At 33.7% G+C, this 16,257-nt stretch overlaps 1 protein-coding gene across 1 annotated transcript in view; it reads right to left on the bottom strand.

Moving 5' to 3' along the window:
* Positions 1-349: 349 nt before the first annotated feature.
* Positions 350-16,257, bottom strand: part of PIG-A (phosphatidylinositol glycan anchor biosynthesis class A) — a 56,353-nt gene continuing 40,445 nt past the window's right edge. Inside the window, exons 9-11 of the mRNA XM_075357896.1 lie at positions 4,843-5,026; positions 3,922-4,012; positions 350-674 (exon numbers count right to left, since the gene is read on the bottom strand). Coding sequence (XP_075214011.1) covers positions 597-674; positions 3,922-4,012; positions 4,843-5,026 — 353 coding nt within the window. The 3' untranslated portion in view covers positions 350-596. The remainder of the gene's footprint in view (positions 675-3,921; positions 4,013-4,842; positions 5,027-16,257) is intronic.

Here is a 16,257-nt window from a genome sequence, read left to right as displayed (position 1 = left end):
CAAATTAACAATAACATGTATTAGTTGCCTAATCTATTAACAAAGACATCTATTAATGTAATATATTTTATAAAAAAAATCTCTTTAACAAAATGAAGTTTAGTTATTTCATTCCTCAAACAACAGGTAACATGAGAAAAGAATTTAATGTACACAATAAAAAAATTAAACACAATAACATGGTTTTCAGCATCTAAAAATAAATTATTAAGGGTATTACATCAATATTTACTTTTTTAAAACATACCTGTAACAAACAATAGATTTAAATAATGTTTAAAAATTAATATACTATGTGATGAAAACAATTTTAGTTTTACATAACATAAAAAAACAACCCTGAAGACAACTGTAAAAAAATATGTGGGTGTGTATGTATGTGTGTGCTTCATAAGTACACACAAACAGAAATAATTAATTTTCATTTATCTAATGTACAAAAGTATTTTTAACAAATTAAGCTTCTGAATTAGTTTATAACCAAATTACTTAAATTCAGATTCAAAAAGAAAGGCTTCATTCCATAAAAGTTACTTTCATTTAACAAACGTAATAAAAAATTTATGTCTGTATTTTTTAATAGTAAACTACAATGATTAATACTTTAGTCTTTTACGCTTAATGTTTGGCTCATCTGTTACCTGTTTATTGAAGTCTCTTGCAATATCAATCTCCTAAAAATAAAAAAGAGATAAATCAAGATTTAAGTACAGAATTTATAATCACAAACAGTAATCAATCAGAAAAAAACATATACCTTGCATACAGGTAAGGTATCGATACAAAAGTTAGTCCAAAAGCAGCTCTGATGTACACCAATATTACCAGTAATTGTAAAACAAAGTCTAGGAATTACTGGATAGATAAATAAGTCTAGATAATGGATTAATTTCTTTTCTCTTACAAAGCACACACAATTGCATAGTTCATGTATTTATTAACCAAACAATTTCAATTATGGAACTTCAAGACAGCTATCACGGTCTGAATAATGATTTCTTAACAAAGCATATGACAAAAGTAATTTACAACCCACTTGTGTAATATAGGGCAGATGTAATTTTACTTTTTGAAGTAGTAACGACTGCTACATCAAATTTACTTAAGCCATTAGATATTACTAAGAATTAAATCATGGAACATTATTGATGCACCCAACATTGTTACTTAACCAACAAGCATTAGTCATATTCAGGCACAGGAAATGTCTCTAAGTGCAGTCTTGTAATTATTTTTGAATATGCAATTTGATCTATAAACATACTTTACAGTATTTAAATGCAAGAGGAACAGCTGAAATGAAATCCATATTGAAACAAAATTTCACATAATGTGACAGATGCTGCCACTCAGTTATTTCATTCCCCTACTACTGTCATTCCACAACTCGTAGACCCAAGCCAAAACATCTCTTAGAAGTGTTCTGAGATTCCAAACATGTGTACAAGACTGACTGCACTGAAGCTGGGTTGATTGTAAATTCTGAATGATACACAGAGCCATTAAGACACCTGAGCTGACATGTGTGTCGTGTCCAATAATTCATGAAGCTGATAATTCTCTAAAACAATAAACCTCAGTCATACACATCATATACAATTCCCAAGGCTCTTGTGAAGTTCAAATTTGAACCTACTCCACACCCTCTACACTTACCAGATTTAGCGCCCTCTTATTTTCACTTCTTTCCATAACTGAAGAGGAATTCAAAGGGCACTCATTTTACAATGGATGAATGAACTAAAGGATGTAGTGAGGTTGTGGAGAAATTCAAGTAACGATTGCCAGCCACTGATGAAGTGAGAAAACTTGTTGAATGTTTGGAAAAATATGTAGCTGTAACTAATTATTACAGTAACACAACCGTGTATTGGTGACTTCATGGAAAAGTAAATGTATGTTTTAGTAGCAAATAAAATGTACTTTTATGTCGTATTTGTTTCATTTGACTATCTCTTTTCATTTGCAAGTTGTGACCAACTTTGCATTAGATTTCAGCAACCCCTCATATTTGTTTCTTGAAGTTAAAACAATGCTTATACAAAAAAAGTATTTCTTCTAGTAGTGTGTAAAGAATGACATTAAAAATCTTTTTACAATATCCAATGACAGCTGTAATTAGAAAAAAGAAGATTTCATTATCAATACTCGTATTTAAAAATAAATAAAAAAATAATCATATCTGACAGCTGTACTGGTAAAGATAAATTGAAATGTTTAAATAAACATAACTTTTAAAAATAATTTGTAGAGAAAAGTTTATATTATAAAATAAATCACAAGAATCTTAGATAATAAAATCTGTTTTGATATTTCAGTTTACTTGCTTCAGCTGAAAATATGAATGATTCTCAATACACAATATATTAAATATTATAAATTCACTGCAAATTTTACAAAATTTTCAAGATGGGAATTGCAGATTTTATAGATTTTTTCTTTCTTTTTATAGATTTTTTTCTTTCTTACACCCCAGGCTTTATAACTTGTTGCAGATTCAACAAATTTATTCACCATTTCCTCCTAGGATATTCAATATTCCTGTAACCATCCTGAGTGTAATAATCCAAGACAATCTTTAACAACCTATTATCAATCTTTCTAAATGATGATCATTGTTGTCGGTATCATTAATTTTGTCATTAAGATTTTAACTGATCTATTGCTTTCGTTATTGTAACGCTATCTCTTTTGTTCACATCTAAAATGGAATTCAAAACCCTCCCTTGTGCAGTTTGGATTCTCTGATTTTCCATCAAAGTCATTGTCCAAATCTCAGAATCATATACGAGATCTGTTCAGAAAATAACTGAACATTTTAAATTACGCACCAACAGAGATATTTAGTGACAAGCAGTTGGCAGCATTGTGTCACACATAAACTCCTCTGTAACCTCATGTTCCTGAATTGTTGATATCTTATTTAGTTGTCATGTTATTGTTATTTGAGAACAAAATGTTTAAGTGTTAGTAGTGATTTTTGTAATGCGTGATTTTCAGGAGCAACAATGCAACATAACATTTTACATGAAACTGGGGAAAAGTTTCAAGAAACATTTTAACTTTTGAAACAAGCTTATGGAGATGATGCTCTGGGTCGTATGCAATGTTACGAATGGTTTTCACAATTTAAAAGTAGTCGTCAGTCGAATGAAGATGACCATCAGCCGAGAAGGCCTTCAATTTCAACTGATGACACCTGCGTTCAGAAAATCAATGATCAGGTGCATATAAACTGCTGATTGACTGTCAGAGAAAGAAGAGGTTTGCATCTCGATTGGATCATGACGTCATATTTTAACTAAAAAATTGAACAGGCATCGAGTTGTAGCAAACCTTGTTCTTCATTTGATAACCGAACAACAGAAAGAACATCAAGTAAAAATTTGTTGGCAACTTCTTGAGCAAGCCAATGACGATGAAACATTCATGCAAAGGTTCAAACTTGAGACGAAAGCTCGGTTTACAGATACAACATTGAGATAAAAATTCCATCATCAAAAAATCACACATTACAAAAATCACTACTAACACTTAAACAAGTTGCGCTCAAGAATAACACAAAAACTAAACAAGATATCAACTATCCAAGTACATGTGGTTAAAGAGGAGGTTATGCAAAACATAATGCTGCCAACTGCATGCCACTAAATATCTCCATTGGTGCGTAATTCAAAATAACCACTGCAGGACATCCTCATTATTAAATATCTGTGGATCTACGATTCTTTTACAACAAAGAACTCTAAAAAGTATGCTAAGAGAATATCAATAAATGTGCAAAACATTAGATGAATAATTAATAAAATATTAAGCAAACACACTATAAAAACTTTGCATAATTAAAACAAAAGAAATTTATCACACATGCGTGTATGCACACACACACAACATTTTATATATAACTGATAAAAAACTTACTGATCTTGGTACTAGCCAGTCCAATAGTTGAAGAATCAGGTATACAAGTGATATTAAAAGTAGGAATGGAAGCACTCCAGTTGGAACAAAACTAAAGAAAACAAAATAAAAGATAAGACTATCAAATAGCTAAAAACTATTTTTAAATGTATAAATTGGTAAAATTAAATTTATAAGAAAATAATGTATGAGGGTGAATCAAATATAAACCAGAATTTTTGTTTTATAATTTATTGAAGGATAATAAAAATACATACAATATTATTTTTCTACATAAATGCTTCACATTTCTACATAAATGTTTTCCTGTTTGAGCCACAGTACGGGGCCGAGCATTGTTGTGAAGCAGAATGACGCCTCAGATTGGAAATTAACTTTTTTGACGATATGATTCTTTGTTACAGTATCCAAATTATTAATTGCAAAGAAATTTTTAATTTACAAAAGAAATTAGAATTACATTTTAAAATTTCACCTGTCATGTTAAATATTTTAATAATGATTAAATTAACATCACTTATTTTGCAGCAGACAACCAAGAAAAGGAAACAAAACTAAGAATGCAGAAACCAAATTATTAAAGTAAAGGGTGTTTGATAATCTGAATCAAAATCTTCAAATAAAAAAAAAATTCAGAAGAAAAATCCTCACTATATAATTCACAATTTGTGTTAATCAATTAAAAAGAAATAATATATGAAAATAAAATCTCGTGAAATATTTAATAAATAAAAAATTTGTTATATTTCATCAAATAAATAATTACGCTATGTACTGCCACAACATTACCACCTTTGGCAAGGTTTTTATACAAACGGTATCCTTCAAGATAAAAGTTGGGTGAGATAACAGGGTGACTGTTTTGTTACAATGGATAAATACAATAATTAGATTTATTTTTTAATAAAATAAATATATTACCTTTGTAACTGATGTCCTAAATCTTTTGCTGGCTCTTGTGTTACAGCATGATAAACTTTTTCAGTACGTTCAGAAACATTTGTCCAGTTATACAATGCACGAACTCTACGGTGACATTCATAAGGAGATACAACATAACCCTGATGTAAATCATCCATAGCTTTTTCTAATCCACATAACAAGGCTAAAAAAAGAAAAAAATTTTGGGTTTTACAATAAACTATGCTAGATAAATCTGGATAAGTAACAATTAACGATAAAAACCATGAACTGAAATAAATATATATATATATTTTTTTTATTTAATAAATAAATATTTTATTTTGTATTTTTTTTATTTTATTTTAAAAAGTAAGTTATTTTAGATACAGTAAGTTAAACTTACTATATTAATTCCAAGAATCAATTTTTAAAGGAGCCTGCATCTTCAATTCTATAATTAATTACCGTAAAATAAATTGTTTCTGTAATTTGTGAATTTTGGATTTGTCAAAAATGTTATTGTTTTATAAATTTTAAAGTTATTATGGATGAATAAATAAATTCTACTGTCCAGTGCAGGACACAAATTTCTTATATAATCAAAAATGATTGGTCCTAATTTTTTTTTTGTAATTTTAAATGTGTATTGTATAAATGCAATAGGCCTCCCTTAACTGTGCCTCTCTTAAAGGAAGTCTATCTTAACTGAGATGATCGGTTGCCACGGTGGAGTAGCATCTTGGCCTTTCATCTAGTGGTTGCAGGTTTAAATCCCACTCGGGCATGGCATCTTTTCACTAACTGAAAAGATAAACAGAGATGCTGTTTACTTATGTATGCATTTCATTATAGCCTATTATGGAAGATTATTCATTGTACGCAATTACTATTGTATAGTAACTATTATTGTGTATCTACAGCAAGTGGCAGTAAAGCAGAACAATAGAAAAATAATTCTCTTTAGTTTCTGTTTTACTATATGCATAAAGATCTGTCTATATTTTGTGAGTGTGTATCTGCTGTATTGTAATACAGTGTAGGTTGTGTTGTTTATTTGTATGACGACAGAAGAGGTTAATGAGATTTCCAGTGACGAAGAAGAACCAATCTATGAAAATCAGAAAATTAGACACAACGAAGGGACTCTATTTCTCACAAAAGTGGTCCAACATTTAGAACAATGAAATGATGTTCCTTTCCTTGACTTAACAGTAGTACAAAACTGACATGATCATGCTGCTATGGACCGTGTTACTCAGTTAAGACAAAAGAAAGGAACAGACATTTTTGTTAAAAAATCAAACTAAGTTTATGTGAGTCAATGCAAGTTATTAGTAACTATTAATTTTATTATAATAAATACATAGAATTAAATAATAAATAACATTGTTATAATCATTTTTAATTTGTAGCTTATTCTGCTAACTATTCAATATTCATATGATTTGTTTTCCGAATTCAATAATGAAACTTAAGATCTCTGTTAACTGCGGATTCTGTTATCCAAGCTGGCAACACCCCCAATTACCTCAGTTAAGAGAGGCTCTACTACAGATGTGTATATTATTAAATGTGTATTGTTTTTAATAAAGACACTGTATGCTGATGATAATCTCATTATATATAACCTGGTAATAAACACTGTACATCTTATAATATTAAATTAAATTCTAACAATGAAAATTTTAAATTCATATTTGAAATAGACAATAATAGAATATTAAATTATTTAGATATCAATATCGAATTAAACATGAACAATCAAACTGAAACATCATTATATACAACACCTAAATATAATAATATAACAATTCATAAAAAATCAAATCACCCTTAGTTTATAAAATTAATACATATAAATATTATTAATAGAGCATTCTTATACATATGCATAATAACAAAGAAAAGTTAAATAATGAAATAAACATCATAATACATACAGCAGTTGAAAATGGATTGATACTACAATTAATGTTATTTATAAAAAACAACTATCAAAACAAAATATTTGCCTTACAACAAATCCCATAATAAGACACAAAGAGTAAAAAATTACATAAATTATTTATACACTAATAATATCATTGAAACATTACTAAAACTTACAATAAAGAACTTTTTAAACCAGCATATAAAGCTAATAACCACATAATAAAATATTTAAAAAACCAGTAATAGTAACTATAAAATAAAAAATTATGTGGGATTTATAATATTAAATATGATTGTGGTGCTATTTATATACGAAAAACAAATAAATCCTTTAAAACTAGAATGTTAGAGAAATAACAAAAATAAATTAGGTTCATCTAATATCGCAGACCATCTAATAAACAATAAATATTCTACTTCTCATATTAACACAAATTTAGAAATATTAGAAATTAATAAAGATAACATAAAATTAAATACATAAGAAAAATATTAAATATATAAATACAGACAAAATTTCAATTTGATAAATCATCAGACAGTGTTTGAAGGGGATGTTGTTATAAAAACTGCAACAGATAGCAGTACTCGTATAAATTAATATGCAATTTTCATTATTTTAAAATTTTTATTTTGCAATAATGAAATTATTTTAATTACGAGTGAGGATGCGGGATCCCGCGAAAGTACTTTGATGAAAATTAAAACAAGATATATCTTATCTCAGCATTCTGTACTAGGTGGTTTATTTAATGGAATTTATATATAATTTAACAGTACAGAGGAATAATACAAAACCTTAAAAAGATTAATTTCAGTAAAATAATAAATTCAATTAGCACAAAAATAATAATAGTTTTTTAACAACTGGGAAAAACTTATTTTTTATTCAACAATTTTTTTACTTCTGAAAAAGTTTTCCCCAAAAACTCAGCAATAATCTATTGGACATCAATTTTAGGTAGATTTCATATGAAAGCTACCTATTTTAATGGGAACCATACCATGATTTGACTTCAGGAAAATTTTGACACATCTTTGCATTTCACATCCCCCAGACCCAAAAACCACTGTCAATTCAAAAGTTTATATGCATATTTGGCTTTCTTGAGGACACTATAACTGCCGTCATTTTGTGCCAATCACAATCAAATTGATACATAAAATATAACAACCCAAAATCTTGCTCAAGTTTCTTAATGGACAAAATCGAACCATTGGGATGAAAATGGGGGAGGGCTTTTTTGAAAAAACAAAATATCGCTATAACTTTCTTATTAAGTAAAATATCAAATTCTTTATTCTTGAATACCAAATTCTTCTTATTCTTTTCTATTCTTTGGTTAAAGGCCTAAAACTTATCTAAATAAAGTTTTTTGATATCACCAACCACTGGCTCAGGGTGTGGAAAAAATAGGGTTTCAAAGAAAAAAAAAAATCATACCTCCCTCAATAGGCACAGTATCGAATCGGTTTAAAGTGGTGGTTAGTTATCTAAATATTACCTAGAACTTTTGTCTGAAACAATTTTTGATACAACCATCCCTTCCAGCAAGATATGACCAAAATGTTGCTGGAATTGTAAGAAGATGGGGTAATATAAAGATGGAATAAATAGACTGTATGAATGGGGTGTACAAAGGATTCTCCTTGCATTTATCAGGGGTTTCCTCTGTAGTCAGTCCTTTTGAGTTCAAATTGGAATGACGGCATTCAAAAATTTTACACTAGAAAACAAAATACAACAGAAAAGTTTCCTAAGTGTCACCTTATTCGCCATAGACATAAATACTATAACAAACTGCATGCAAAAACCCATAATGTGCTCTTACTTAAAGATGATTTTTTCAATTTATGTTGCATCTAGAACTTTAGCTACTGGCAAGAGGCTGCTCCAAAATAATATAACCCGTTTAGGATGTATAATCATGGTGTAAAATGATTGGATTCAGGTACCAAATCATCAATCATCCAACCTTTGATGTGGTGTTCTCTAAGCCATATCTTAATCAATAACAGGAACAGCCAAGACTGTTCTGCTAGGCATCAGAGCTCAGCACTTCTTAGCTCTAAATATACAATTACCTCTATTTCTTACTGTTGCTCCATGTTATTATCCCCCTTGGTGGCTTTCTCTCATAAATTATTGCTTTAGTATTCGTTGGTATCATAAAAACAACACAAATCTAGCTATATTAAAAGGAAAATTTTATAATATTATAAAGTGTGAATCTTGATTCCATACTTTATATGGACGGCTCCAAAAATGTTAATTCTGTTGGTTAAGTTTTTGTGATTGGCAATAGAACATACATGTTTGGACTACCCATCATCATCAGTGTTTTTGTTGCAGAGCTGTATGTTATTAATAAGGCCTTAAATATTATTAGTCGAGCATTTCAGCACACTTGGGTGTTCAGGTTCCATGAGTGCCTTACAGGCAACTAGTGGAGTGTACTGCAGACACCTTGTGTTGTGTTGTGTCAACACCTTGTGTTATTTCTCAAATGCTTAAATGTAACACAACTGTGAGCTTCTGCTGGCAATCAGTGCACTGATAGTATGGCAAAAGAGGCTCGTTTCCAGCCTACTTTCACTAATCGTGTTGTTTCTGATGACCTTGTCAGTTTTGTAAAGGGGGTGTTCTGTAATGAGTGGCGAAGTGAATGGAATGCTACCATCAATTATAAACTTTAATTTGTTAAGAACACTGTATCACTGTGGATATCCTGATGCGGGAATAACCATCGAGAAGTTTATAATTGTCATTTGTGAATAGGGAAAACTAGGCTTAATCATGGATATCTCATGACTCAGACAGGTGCACCCTTTTGTGTTTACTGTAATTGCCAACTAACTGTACATCGCCACCTAATGGATTGTGTTCGTTATATAGTATTGCATCAGAGGTTTAAATTAAGGGCTAACTTCTGAAATATCTTAGGAATTAATGAGATGACACTATCAAATGTTTTACGATTTCTTAAGGCCATCCATTTATATTCAAATATTTGATTTTTACTTCAGCACGTTTCAGCTATTTATGCCATCTGGCATACAACAAATTGTTTTGATTTAGATTATTAATGTATTATTTCATTATGGTTTAATTTCACTTTTTATATGTCATAAGCATTTTCCATCTATACTGTGTTTTCATATTACTGGGTTTTAGTTTTTATTTAATTTTTAATATTTATTTATTTACTACATAAATATTGTGTTCAGGTGTGGAAAACGACACTTCATTGTGTCTGACTTGCTGGTTCTATGCAGCAGTTTTTTGTCATTGTTAATTTGATTGGTTTAATACAATCCACTACATCTTCTATTTTATATTTTTAATTTCAGCAAATTTGTTCAGTCTTGTATCATTAATTAATCACTACAATTAATCAAACCATAATTTCCTTTCAGGGTTTTATCTTTTACATTTTCTTTCATTATAAGATCAGCCCGACAGCCATAATATACGGCTTAATAGTTACTTTTATACTAAAAATTTGTCACAGGTTGAACTTTATTTTAAAGCATTCATCAATTTTAAACATTCTTTTATATCAATACATTTCAAGAAATATGAATTATTATTCCCATTTCTGACTAACCTTTTTTTTTTTTTCTCTACTCCCCTGGGCCGGTCCGACTGGTTGGTTTGCACCACCCAGGGGAGTGTCTGGTAAACTCTAACGAGCCTCCCCGCCTACCGGCTGAACGTCTGACATGGCAGGTCGGCTTGCCAGTGTCAGCTCTTTTGAGTGTTTGCTACTTTGCCCAATTTGGTAGCCATGCCATACCTCGGGTAGCCGACGTGGCACCGGGTCTTTTACTTCACTTTGTTCTTCATCGAAACCTATCAAACCCTTGGAGTCCTCAGTGGATCATTGAGGACTACACACCTCAGCATGGCGTCTCTCAGCACTGAGGGCTGTCCGCTCTTCCCTATTCTAACACTAGTATCCCAATCGATTTTCATCCATGTCTTTCTCTGATAACACACCATTTATGAATTCTGCTACTTTTTTCCAGCTTGTTTCATTCCTGAGCATATAAACTAGAACTTTTGCTGGGCTCATGCCTACTATGCCAGAGTTCCTCCTTTTTGTTGCCCACTTTTCGCAACAGAAAAAAGTATGTTCTGCATTATCTGCTCTTCCACAATACATACATTCTGGTCCTGGCCTTCTTCCAACACAATGGAGGTACTCATTAAAGTTGCTGTGACCTGTGAAAAATTGCGTGATATAATAATTAGTCTCCCCGTGCTTCCTGTCCAACCATACTGCCAGATCAGGAATTAATTCTTTAGTGCGCTTGGCCGGTCCATCTTCTCGCCATCTGTTTTGCCATCTCAGTCTTAATCTTGCTTTGGCTTCGTTTGCTTCAAGGCCTTGCGCCCTCTCAACTCTATTTAGGGCCATCAAATCTATCGGTGGGACCCCAGACAATACGCACAACGCATCATAGGAGACCGTCCTGTAAGCTGATACAACCCCCAGCAATAGCCTCCTATGAGTGCTCACTAGTGTGTTAAGATTCCTTTTAATCCTGACTGAGGGCCACCACAATGGTACCGCATACAACATCATCGAGATCACAGTAGACGATATCGCTCTTCTCTTAGAGGATCTTGGAGCTCGCTGAGTTGACATTATCACGTTCAGACTCTTAGTCATCTGTTCTCCTTTTTTACATACTCCTATTATATGCTGAGTAAACCGGCAATTTCTTTCAAACGTCACACCTAGATATTTGACCTTTTCAACCTCTGTTATTTGCTGATTCCACATATTTAATGGCTCGATGGTCTAGTATCCTCTTCCCAGTAAACATAAGGTACTTACATTTATCAATTGCCAACTGCAGTCCCCTCTCTTTCATCCAGTCATCTATCATCCGTAGAGTGATGTTAGCTCTGTCCTGTATCTCAGCAATAGTTTTACCCTTAATGAGTACCGCCAGATCATCGGCATAGGCGACTACTTGTACCCCATCGTGATATTCAAGTCTTAGTACCCCATCAAAGGCCAGTACTCAAAGTAAGGGTCCTAATACAGAGCCCTGTGGCACACCTCCATAAATGTTGAACCGTAGGCTCTCACTCTGCGTGTCTGCCAAACACTCTCTATTCGAGAGATATTCCCCTATTTGCCTTCTTAAATAGGGACTGATGCCTTTCTCTGCTAATGCACTGTTTATTGACTCCCACTTAATAGATCCAAAGGTGTTTTTCACATCTAATGTTATGAATAGGGGAATACCCCTCGTTCTCCATGTACCTTTCCTAGTATCATTTGCCCAGTGTATGACTTTTGTCGCCGCCTGTACCGTCGAACAACCCTTCCAGAGTCCGTACTGGTTGTCACTAATTCCTATCCCTTCTTCCAGTTCCTTAAGAATTCCGGCGGAAAGCATCTTTTCTACTACTTTCGCCATAGTATTTAGGAGGCTTAATGGTCTATATAGTGGGTCTCCATTATCATTTGTTCCTTTGGAGAGGAACACCACTCTTGATTCCTTCCAAATACCTGGGAAGGTCTTATTCTCTAATCCGTGGCTGGCCACTTCAAGCATCTCGTAAGGGACTCTCTTTACCTTTAAGTAGTGCAGCAGGAATTCCGTCGGGACCCGGGCTCTTCCTATTACCAAGCTGCCCAACTGCCGTATGTAATTCTGAAAACGTAAAGCGTCTAGCTTCACAATCTATTATGTTTCCTTCAACTTCCTCTCTACAGGGAAACAGTTCATTTATCTGAAGTTCTGCCTGCTCCTTGTTTAGTTTAGGCAAACGCCTTCCGAATCGCTTGGTAATACTCTTATATGCTTGCCCCCAGGGGTCCCCATCTAACTCCTCGCAGAGTCTATGCCAGTGTTTCTTTTTGGACGTTCGAATCGCTTTATTTAAGGCTTGTCTAGTCTCTATGTAAGTTAGGATGCTTCTTCATACTCCTGTCCGCCTCGTACTTAGGAAGTCTTTGCTTCCTTCTCCTATGCATTTGCAGGTGCCCTCTTAGTGTTTCTATCTCTCGATTCCACCAATACACTGGGTCTCTCTTGGCACTTCTATGAGCTTCTCTGCCCATTTCCTGTTTTATGACATTAGTCAGCGCCGTTGGTGACAAATTCTCTATATTGGTGAGCCTTTACGCCGTTCTACTGACTATACTCTCAATCTGCTCCATTGTAAGTCTGCAGTGGGGCATTTTTTCTCTAGTAAAATAATCTGGATCTTTAATGCTAATTATGGTGGCATGATGATCACTAGCCACATCATGTGGTAACACTCGCCAATCCCAGTGTTCCCTTCTCCACCTATCATCTATGATTGTTAAATCTAAGACTGACGACGAGTGTCCTCTCGCCTCATAAGTTGGGGTACCATCGTTTACACAATGGCAGCCAACAGCTTCCATCATGTCAGTCAGAATCTCGCCTCTTCGATTGGTGTATGCACTCCCTGCTGCTATCGCTTTGCTGTTAAAATCTCCTAAAATGATGACTTTCTTCCTGGAGTTCATTACCGTTCCATGTATTGTATCTAACCATCTTGTGAATTCATGTATATCACAATTAGGTGATACATAAGCACCAATCACGAGTGTTGAGTCAGATTCTAATGCCAGCATACCTCTGAATCTGGACATCGTTCTCCAGGCTAACCTCCCGCTTACATCCTTAATGGCTACGTCTCCCTCTGTGTCCGCTACCCAGCCTGTTCGAGCAGCAACATACTTATTCGGCTCAGTGACAATCAATAAGCCCTCTGTTCAATGACCAGCTCGCTGACCAAATGATGGGATAAGGTGTTTCTATTCGCATTAACCAATATCACTCTAAGCATTTGAGTACTTTGGGCACCCCCAGCCTCCGGTGCGGTGTTCTTGACTTCCACAATCTAAGCAGCTACTGTGTTCCCTGCAGTCAGCAATCTTATGGCCTTTGCCTCCACAGTTGAAGCAAAGGTCCATCCTGTCAGGCCCTTTGCACTCGTGCCTACAATGACCCGAACACCAGCACCTGTACCACTTCTCTTCTGTTTCTCTTATATATGCCTGGCAGTTAACCCAGCCGATCTTCAGTCTTTGTTCCACCAACCTACAGGCAGCCCTATAGGAAGTAATTACATTTTGGGTCTCAGCATACCCTTTCCTAATAGATGATATCTTCACTTCTTCACCACTGCCAATTCTATTCACTACCCCAGTCATTATTTCCTGCTCCGAAGTATCAAAATCTACGTCTTTAATGTGAACAATTGTTCGTCTACTCGCTCGCGTCCTCAGGTCTACCTGTAGAATCTGCCGCTTTATCTCTAAGAGTGTTTGTGAAATCTATAGCTTTCTGAACACCCTGGATACAAACATGCAATTTGGTTTTTTTGCCTTTCCGCAACGATATTACATCCTTTGCTTCCTCGTTGTTTACTGCAGATTTCATTGATCTAAGCAAATCCGCGTAGGATTTACCCGCCACTTTTACCACCACCGTCCGACTATCTTTCCGCTGGCAGCGTTGCCTTCTTAATTGGTACTTGTCCTGGTCTGGTCTGTTCACCCTTAGGGCCAGTATGCAAAGTCAAGACTTTTACTGGTTCCGCACTATCCTTATTTAAGTAAGATAAGATTTTCTTTGTATAATTTCCTATGTTATTATTCAGCAGTATAAACGCTACTTTTGGTGATTGTGCATTTATCTTCCTAATAGCCTGCAATATATGCCTCATCGACTTCTTCTCAGTGTCATAATAAACTTTGTATTTGCATTTCTGTACCTCAACTCTTTGAGCACCAATGACTGAAATTTCATCCCGTAGTATGTCTCCTGCAGAGTATCTCGGTTTCTGTACTTCTGCAACCTCATTTGTGCTATGTTTCCGTAAATCTTTGATGTTGCATATATCCCCCACCTCAATAGGTAATTCTGTGACAGAAATTATTTTATCGCGTAACGAGGCTGGCCAACGCTTAGGTAGCAATTCTATTAATTCATCATCTGTAACTTTTCCTGATAGTACTCTCTAGTAGTCTCCTTGTCTACCTCAGATACTTCCAAGTCAGTCTGCGTGGCCTGGCAACATTTAATGGGGGTGACATCTCTGTTAATGTCTTTAGTCCCATATATATCTTTTTCAGTTGCTGCTCATGCTCTCCAATATATCTCGCAACACCGGGTCCCATATGTTGTTTTAACACCATCATTACTAATCCTAGCTGGTAGGTAATGCTTCCCAGACTGTTCGAATTTGACTCCTCCTCCTCTGAGGAACCTTGTCTGACTCTCTTCTTTCCATTAGATTCCGTCACTTTCTTCGTAACCACAGTTTTGGTTAACCACACTTTGGGTGGACATTTCTTCCGTTGGAAGCGACCCTCTGCGACGCATTCTCCACAGCTGCACTCAGAGGACAATTCTGTATACAACGAGTACCCACACGATAAAATATGGGCTTAAAAAATTAAGGGGGGGTCAGGGGGTAGGAAGGGTTATGAAACGGATTTATATCTTGGAATTATTGTTATAGGATTATTAAACGTCTCTCAGGACTTAGAAAATTTCACTCCTATTACTAAGAATATTTCGCGAAAATTTTCCAAGTTGTTGTTTACTTCAATTAGTACGCTTGTATGATCCTGTCTTTTAACTTAGAATAATTTGCCTATTTTAGCACTTATATAGCCTCAAAAAACGTCTTTAATTACAATGAAACATTAATTATACTCACTCTTAGTGAACAGCAGTAGACTACACTAGTATTAAAGTCAAATTACCCTTTCAGCCACTGTAATTTCAAAATATATTAAGCAAAAACACTTAAAAAACACTATTTCACTTATAAAGCAAAAAACTCTAAAAAATAGGTATGTCCGTATCCGAAAACTTTAAAAAATGACAATCCACAATCTTTAACCAATTCACTTTAGTTCCCAAATCACATAACCAGAATTAAACTGAAAAAACCAATCAAATAACTAACAGATCGCAGAGCGGTAAGAAAACACGTCCGTACTCCGTGAAGTCCACAACTCGACTCGTTTCTGACTAACCTAAACTCTAAACCTGTAACACTATACTACACATTCCACATAGATATTTTAAACATTTTCTCAAAATTTCTGATAAGTAATATTAAACAATACATAGAAATAACATATATTAAATAAATACATAGACATAATTGGGTAATGTGACATCAGATTACAATTCCTAAAGAAAAGAGATATAACAAAATTTCTGGTTAGTAAAGTTTCCTTGTTTTATAGTTGTGTTAACCAGATATTATTTTGTGTTAACCGACTGAAAAATAATTATAATGCAATAATACATAAGAAATTAATGAAAAAAATATGACTTAAATAAACGAACCACTTTTATGTTTTTATCTAACAGAATAGATATTCAGGTTCTTTTCACTTTAAAATTAATGGAATGATTAATTTTTTGATTATCATTATCTCTAGGATGAGTTGCAGAACCCATTTTACACCCATAACCTATGACTAG

Source organism: Lycorma delicatula, chromosome 2, assembly GCF_047948215.1.
Source record: "Lycorma delicatula isolate Av1 chromosome 2, ASM4794821v1, whole genome shotgun sequence".
NCBI lineage: Eukaryota > Metazoa > Arthropoda > Insecta > Hemiptera > Fulgoridae > Lycorma > Lycorma delicatula.
Note: the sequence above shows the minus strand (reverse complement) of the source record. Positions and strands in the feature narration are given on the sequence as shown.